Source organism: Glycine soja, chromosome 12 (assembly GCF_004193775.1).
Source record: "Glycine soja cultivar W05 chromosome 12, ASM419377v2, whole genome shotgun sequence".
Classification (NCBI taxonomy): Eukaryota; Viridiplantae; Streptophyta; class Magnoliopsida; order Fabales; family Fabaceae; genus Glycine; species Glycine soja.
Genome location: NC_041013.1, coordinates 9,473,971 through 9,482,665, shown reverse-complemented (window position 1 = coordinate 9,482,665; position 8,695 = coordinate 9,473,971). Strand labels below are relative to the sequence as shown.

General features: G+C 30.7%; 1 protein-coding gene across 1 annotated transcript; it reads right to left on the bottom strand.

Annotated features, from left to right (window-relative positions):
* LOC114379618 (transcription factor MYB13-like) lies at positions 1–2,539 on the bottom strand. Its single transcript, XM_028338304.1, has 3 exons — positions 2,261–2,539; positions 1,820–1,949; positions 1–495 (listed from the first exon to the last, which is right to left on the bottom strand). Exons 1-3 carry the CDS (start codon positions 2,394–2,396, stop codon positions 57–59), a joined length of 705 nt encoding a protein of 234 aa, XP_028194105.1. The 5' UTR covers positions 2,397–2,539; the 3' UTR covers positions 1–56.
* Positions 2,540–8,695: the final 6,156 nt, after the last annotated feature.

Here is an 8,695-nt window from a genome sequence, read left to right as displayed (position 1 = left end):
TATAATAAACTCCTTAATTATTCAACGTATATTAATTCCACGTACAGAGATGTCAGTTAAGTATCATGGCTCCAAAGTTCTACATCAAACACTTGGCTAAAGTACTCGGGTTCACTAGCAGGGAGGTAGGAAATATCAAGCATATACGGTTCTAGCCAGAAATTTCCACTCACAAGATCTGTGTCTGCATCCCAAAAGGCAAATTCATCTTCCAGCAGCAATAGATTTTCGGTGCTGGCCACTGTGGTACACTCTGTGCTTGTGGATGATGATGAATGCTGGGAAAGTGGGGAACAGTCTTGAGTGGCACTGTTAAAGTTTTGGAAAGCAGTATCTTCAGTTGGTTCAGTTGGAGATTGGTCATTTGAGTTTGAGATCTGAGATTCTGTGGCTACTGAGTTATGCTGTTGAGATCTCTTCTTGAGGTTGGTGTGCCAATGGTTCTTTATTTCGTTGTCTGTTCTTCCTGGCATCCGTGCAGCTATGGTAGACCATCTGATAGTGAAAGGAAAGCTTTAAGAAATTAATATCATCATCACTCCATGTTAAATGGTGATTAATGCATGGTATAGAGCTAAAGTATATCCACAAATGATCCATTAAGACATAACTTTGGGTGTTCGAAGGATTAAGAGTAAGGAGTTATAAGATTGGATGTTTGATTATCTCGTTAACTAAATAATATCAATTAATAATTAATGTTTATTTATAAAAAAATGTTGACTCTTGACTGAAAATTCCTAAATTTATCTGAATAAAAGTGCTAGAATGTATTCTTTTTGACACGTAAATTCTTTGTTATCAATTAAAATTCATTGAAAATTATAAATTTATAAATGATGTTTATTGAACAAAATATATATATATATATATATATATATATATATATATATATATATCATCAAATTTTATAGTTTTTAACAAATTTTAATTAATAAAAAAATACTAAGAAGGTTTATTGGATAATATATTTCTGTGTACCGAAAAGAAGTAACATTTGTCATAAGTCATAACTATCGTTTTTAGGGTTACTTTTGGTTGAATTGTGCACTAACAAAAACAACAGAAAATGCCACCAAAATTGAGTTAGAAGTAGTCAGCTAAAGTTTCATCGCTTAAATATGGTATATGAAAGTATGACGGTTTTTAATTTTAGTTTCTTTAAATATTTTTTTTTAATTTTTAATTTTTATAGTAAACAAAATTATATAAATTGATCTTTTATGAAGAACTGAAAACATGAGTAATGCATGAGAAACTAAAATCACAACATTTTATTAAATATAAATAGTAACATTTTTTAATCATAGAAATTAGAATAGACATCATGACATTTTTATGTAACAAAGTCCAACATTCATTTATTTAGAATAGACATCATTAACTACTAGTACTAACGGAACATTTTGGTTGTTTTCAAGCTCAAAATTTATAAATATACACTAATTTTTTTTAGATTTCTTTTTTTCTTTTGTATGACAAATATGTTAACTAGTATAGTAAAGAACATTGATTAAAAAAATTAAAGTAAAAATATTTTTATTTAAAAACAAAAAATTATGTTAATCATAATTTTTTTTGTTCTCCTATAATTTATATAATAAATATTTTTTTATTTCTTAATTAATGTCACAAGGTATTAGTTAACAAAAATTTTGTATATATCCTAATATTTATTATATTTATCACTTTTTTTTCCACATTTTAACTTTCCTCTCTCTTATTTCCACTCACCCCCCTAAAAAAGTAAGATTTACAATTCCATAATTAACTCTTTTCATGCTCATGTGCTACTTCTAGCTTGGAAAAGGTTTCGTACCTGTTACCCAGACGTCGGTGTAGCTTGATAATAGTTTCCTCCTCTTCTTCAGTGTAGTTCCCTCTTTTTAGGTTTGGCCTTAGGTAATTCAGCCACCTAAGTCTACAACTCTTTCCACATCTCGCAAGACCTGATGACAAATAACAACAAATTAAGTAAAACCAACTACACTGGATTCATATTTCATAAGACTTAATATGCTTTAGGTATAATCTGTGCATGTATATAAACATTGAATAGTTCGTACACATTGGTAGAAAACCAAACCTTAAATTAAAAAAAGAAAAGAAGAAAAATGGAAAGCCACATTGCCGACTACTTACTCAAGTGCTAAACTTGTTTCTGACCAAACTATTTGGTAAGTTCCATTCTCCCCTGAATTGGATGAAAATAACAAAAAAAAATAGGAGATGAATAAAATAGACACTCTTTGGCTATTACCTGCGAACTTGGGGAGTAGTCGCCAATTCCAGTGGCCATATCTGGTAATGTAATCAACCAACTTCTTGTCTTCCTCTGCTGTCCATGTTCCTTTCTTCAGTCCATTTTTGTCACAGCTCGGGGTTCTCACCATCATCAATCTCCACAATAATTAACCAGTTTCTGTTTTTTACCACTTTTGTGACTTTTGACTAATAATAATAATAATAATAATGCCTGATCCAAAAAGTGAGTTACACAGACGCGAAACACAATTAGAGGCTAGAATCTAAAGTTTGATTTTCTTCCCTCATGACCCGAAAACCATATCCTCATCTATATATATGTACAAGCCCCACAACCAAAACGTGTTTCACGCAAAAACTCTACAAGACTAAAATACAGAAAAATTAAAATTAAAATTAAAATTAAACGTGGATCACAGGTATGTCATATGTGGATGAAGTTTAACTTACCCCACCATGTTGTGTAAAGGATCCGTAGTAGTGTAGAATTGCAGTAATATTAAGGTTTAGATATAATAATTAACAAATGAATGGTTCTGATTCATGACTTGCAACTTCTATAATAGGTAAAGTATTGTCCCTAAACTACCATAGAAAGTCGAAAACTCAACGTCTCAACCTCACAGGTGCTCGTCCATGCAACTTGATATTTTTACTTGGTATGGTGTTAAATTGTGGAGTGCGGAGAGGAGAGTGTTAAATTGTATTTTCTCTAACACTCTCCCTCAATTGAGTTGCTGTTTGTTAGAACTATCATTTATCTATGATTAACTGCAATATTTACATTTATGTGACATATATTCAATTATTTTTTATTAAAAAAATTTTAAGTGGGTCGAATTCTAAATACTCACTAGGATAAGATAACCATTAAAACTCAATAATCAAGAAATATTTATATATTATCCACTAATAAAATCTTTACATTCAGCAATAAAAGTTAAACTTATATTCTTATAAAATATAAGTATATTTCTTATCAATAAAACCAACTTTTTGGTTATATTCAAATTTCTTAATTTATAAAAAATAGAAATTAATATTGGAAAATCATGATGGCGTAGGACCATTTAATAATATCTCAAATCTGCCTACTTGTGATTTGCGTACCTTCTTAACCAGCTCAGACTATTTTGGTTTAGTTGTACTTGTAGTTGTTTTTTTTTTTATGAAAAAAAAAAAATCCTAGTTTGCTTTTTATGTTCGAACTTGTTCGTAACTTACCTTGTTTGTGTATCTATTTTATTTAGTTTTAGAGGCTAATGTTTTCTTTCTTTCTTTTTTATTTGAATCGCTACTGTTAAGATTATGTCTAGTAAAATTAATTTTTTTTATTAGTGGAAAAATTTATTTGCCTACTCAATAAACAAATTTATTTAGTAATTTTTTAGTAGTTTCTAGTATTTTTTGAAATATTAACATTTTTTAAAATAATAACTTTTAACTTTTGATATTTTTTTCATTTCTATCTTTCATATATTTATTCAATTTTTTAGTTATCCTTTTTTAATTAATCATTATTTAATTATTATTTTTTTGTCATTTTACACTTTTCAGTTATTTCAACAAATAGTTTTATTAAATATTTATAATTTAATAAACTAACTTTTCAGGTTCCAGCTACCGGATTTCACCTACCTGCTAATTTTTTAACTAATTTTGTCAGACATAACGTAAGCGAATGATTAATTCAGAAAAAAATTAAGCCTATGGTTAGAGTTTTTTTTTTTTTTGGCTCCTAACCACAGTTTGAATTACTAGTTAGAGTTTAAATTTGAGATGCCATATTATTCAAGAGTTCAAAATTACTCAAGTACTCTCAATTCCCAATTCAAAAACTATTCATCAACACTCCATATACAAGTAGACACTTAAAGTGAGAGAAATAAAAGTAAAAAAAAATATAGATTTTATACCTAAGTAATATAATTTGACATGAAGAGATAGAGATAAATGATAAATGTTTATTAAGTGTTTAAAAAATATGAGTCTTCTATATATATAAGTTTTAGTTTTCTCTCTATCGCTAGCTAAATATAAGACTTGTATATTCTCTACATATAATAATATCCTCGTATTCGCATTCTTTTCACCACTTGAATCTTATTCCTGATCAAATGAGAATATTAACTATCAAAATTTAAAAACCTTTTCCACCACCATTTTTCCCAAGTCATCCTTTTTCATGGTAGGTATAATCATTTGAAGTGAAGATGTGGGGCTCAATACGGGCTTCGGCTTTGTATAACTGCCCTAAAGATTTTTCATTTGGGATCATTGAATGAATTTGTTCTTACACTCTTTGATTGACAACTACCTAACTACACTACTGAAAAAGCAGTTTTCTAAGTCGGTTAATTTTGACTTTTTAAGACAGTTGCGAGCCATCGTGGAAGCGTCCATCATACGACGATTTTTCACCCATCTTAGAAAGTCAATGATTTTAAGATGATTATACATAAAACTGTCGTAAAATGTTTTATCTTCTAAGAAGAGTTTTGGTCAGAACTTGTCTTAGTATGTATGACATTCTAAGATAGTTTTGTGTCATAACTGTCATAGAAAGCCATACATACTAAGAAAGGTTTTGACAAGACCTATCTTAGAATTTACAATATTCTACGACGGTTATGCTAATAACCGTTTTAGAATATTTGACCTTCTAAGACGAGTTTACTGTTATAACTGTCTTAGAATGTCGTTCATTCCAAGATGATTTTAGACATAACTGTCGTAGAATACTTTTTTTTTGTTTCGCAGATATTTTACAATTATTCATATCCATCTTCAAAATTCAAGTATTTTTAAGCCATGCTAAACATACGATGCATTTCATTAATGAAACATAAGTTGTGAAACAACTAAAACCGTATTAAGGGTCATTCTGCTATGCAATTTTTATTATTGACAGCTGAAAAAAGTATACAAACTCATTCATAATTGTAGGAATGAAAAACATTTAATCTTTAAAGTGTTTCTTAATTACTTTATTCTACATGGCCATGACAAGCCGTCTACAACAGAATATTCCACCTCTTCCACGAAAACAGAAAGTTATGCCTTTGTCTTAAGATGATAAACACGTTTTCGGTTTCATGAAATCCTCTAAGGACATGATCTCTGTAGGCCTTGACATTAATCTCTCTAAGGTACTAAAAAATGCATCAGTCAGTTGCTCACCATAAATAACATCAACAGCCACCACCAAAGAAGCATTGAAGGCATCTTCAATTTGTCTAGAAGTCCAAAGAAGCATTGAATGCATAAAGTCATTGTGCCCCACCAGAATATCTCGACCGTTATCATGTGATGCCCCGGCTAAATTCTCACTGGCACTTGTGTTTCCTCACACTCACTCTATATATCTATTTTTCCCACTTACAAAACTTGTCTATGATATTGGGGGTTAGGGTAAACATGGGACAACTGTTGTTATATATTTTAAAAATAGGAATATTTATGACAACTTAAATCAAAAGGTTTATGTCTATCCACAATCAATTCAAACAACATGCAAGCAACCACAAAGTTTCATGTTGCATGGATATATTTCAATTTAGGCACACATAAATCAGATTTCAAAATTACACCATGTTCTTATTTCCTAAAATAAATCCCTCACCCCTCACCTACTAGTGGTATATTGATTATTAGTTCCAGTTTTTAGTTTGTAGTTGACAAAACGAAAGGAAACAATAGTGAATTGACTCACCAGATATCACAAGACCGAGAATGATAAATGCCTGCATCCATAAGAGAAAGAAATGTATATTATATCTTTTATTGAAGATGATATTAGATAAAGCACACATGTTTGATACACACAAGAAGATCAAAACATTGCCCCATGCAAGGTATCTTAAGTATTTAGCAAGTTAAAAGACAACAAATCTAACAAATACTTGAAAGGCTCATTATATAAGTAATAGAGGATAGCATCTCTCACCCAAAAAATATTTGATAACTTGTCCCAAACATGTGTCACATCAGAAAGATCTTTATGAGTTCCAACATAAACAAGTGTCAGTGTTATTGCCTACAACAACAACAATATCAGGTATTAACATTGTAATTGGCATGCTATCTAGTGAACTATAAGAAGACACAAACAGTAATTTCTTCCACCAAGCCAAAAGTGGAACATATATAATACTAAATTACTAACAAAAGCAAATTTGCAACAATAATTAATGACAACAGAAACCTGAGGAAACTTTGTGAAAGGAACCTAATTCAATAAAAGTAGAAAATTGCATTATAAATTTAAAACTAAAACTGTTACAGAAGAGACCTCTTGTAATCCCAGAGAAGAAGCTCCTCTAAGAGACTATTTTTGTCACTAATAACAAACAACCCAAATTTCCCCTAACACACCTTTCACGTTTCTCTATATGTAACCTTCCTATTCTCTCTATAATTTACAACTATCTCTTCCTTCCTTCCCTATTTTCCGTGTAAGGTAACTCTAAGTGGGCCCTTGACATTTAGGCCCATAAAGTTTGTCCTTGTTCCAAAGAAATCAGAAACCTAACACTTTGCTCGTAGAATTATTAAGTAAGAGAAGTTAAACTAATCACCAATGCTTCCTCTATCTATTCAAATAATTGAAACAAGTGTACTGACAAAAAGACATGTAGAACGCATTTACTGACCCCAAATTTAGCATTAGACCACAAACACAATCACAAACAATTCAACACTGTTACAAAAATCGCTTTACTGGATACTGATATGCATCTGATTAGTCAGAACAACATAATATAATATACAAATCATGAATAGTTGATTAGAAAGATGCAATTTGTGTTTTCATAATTCATGTCACTTAACTATATAACTCAAACCTTAATTAAGTAGAGTTTGGATTTTAAACTTTGGCTTTCATTACCATTTACCTTCAAAAGTTGATACTTCATACTTGTCACCTTTTAATTGATTGAATAACATTATTATGTAGAAGTTGATATTGCATACTTCAAAAGTTGATACCTCATACTTGTCATTCTACTTACTATTAACATTGGGTTACTAATCTTGCAGGTTCTATATTTGGAAATTAGCCTCTAATTCTTAATTCAGCTCATGATTTGAGAATCATGCTATGCACATCCATGAATTTTTTATTTTTATGTGGCACTATAGACAATAAAAGAGAGGCTCTTTTTCATATTTATCTGGGTATAAAACAAAAGAACCAATTCTGATAGCTTTTAATGATTTCACACAATCACCGTTAAGCATATGCATCTTATATTAAAAACCTTAAGAGAGAATGTTTTTTAATATGCAGAAATGGATAGTGACTGCTAGAAGAAATCCAATTAGAATTTAACAAATCTGAAAATCATAATGCACAACAGAAATTTCTTATTAGACTAACTCTTGAATATAGTTGTACCAAAAAGGAGCAATTTATTGTATATATCTACATAAAAGTGGGGGAAATACCAGGTTGAGAAGTTACAGGATTAAAGGCTAATTTTCCAAATATAGAACCTCTTATTAACTTCTCATTTTTATTATTGTAACTTCTCTTCACTAATATGACAGTATTTTTTCCTTTTTCACTAGATATATAGATTCATTATCTCTCTTCTTCTTATTAACTTCTCATTCTTATTCATGTAACTTCCACTACGAAAAAAATAGATATTTCCGACGTAATATTTCCCATGGAATTTATTCTATCGAAAATATTGTTTTTTCCCACAGATATTTTCGAAGGATTATATTCCGTCGGAAGGAAAGTTTTGAATTTCCAACGGAATTTACCCACGGATAAATTTTTTGTCGGAAAGTATGAAATTCCGATGGATTTTTCTGAAGGAATGAAATATGTCAAAATTTAAAAATTATCCCCAAATAAAATGCCCCCAACCCTTTTGCGAATTGATAAGGGAACCTTCGTGACTGTTGTGCCTCCGTGATTGTCGTGCCTCTGTTGCACCTCCGCGACTATCGTGCCTCTGCTGTCAGCCCACGTCGCCGACAGGTAAGCCATTGTAGCCCAACCCTCTTTGTCTCTACTTCTCACCTCACCACTGTACAAACACTCACCAATGGCTTGTCTAGGTCTTCAATCAAACTCGCGAGGAACCAGAACTTTCTCAGGTTGACATACACTATCAAGGAAAGTGGTTTCGAGGTACTCTCCTTACTCTAAAAATACAGTTTTTTTTGCTATCCCTGCATTGCACGGTTAAGCATTGGTTTGTGATATTGTAGCAATCTTTTTTTATGCTTCAAGGTCTCTTTTAGTTCCATTTTGATTTTGTAGTGGCTTTTTGTGTAGAAATTGTGTGAAGGGCTTAGTCATTGGGTATATGGAAAATGAATCTAAAGTTATTAATTTTTAAAAAAATATGAAAGTTTTAATTTGTATATGAAAGTGGGTGCGACATTTTTTATGAGCTTGTTCATGTGGACAAAA

Excerpts from the sequence above, each read along its gene's own strand:
- LOC114379618 (XM_028338304.1), bottom strand. The coding sequence starts at position 2,396 with ATGATGGTGAGAACCCCGAGCTGTGACAAAAATGGACTGAAGAAAGGA. Across the intron at positions 1,950-2,260 it reads ACTACTCCCCAAGTTCGCAG|GTCTTGCGAGATGTGGAAAG; the intron begins GTAATAGCCAAA and ends ATTTGTCATCAG. Across the intron at positions 496-1,819 it reads CACCGACGTCTGGGTAACAG|ATGGTCTACCATAGCTGCAC; the intron begins GTACGAAACCTT and ends TTTCACTATCAG.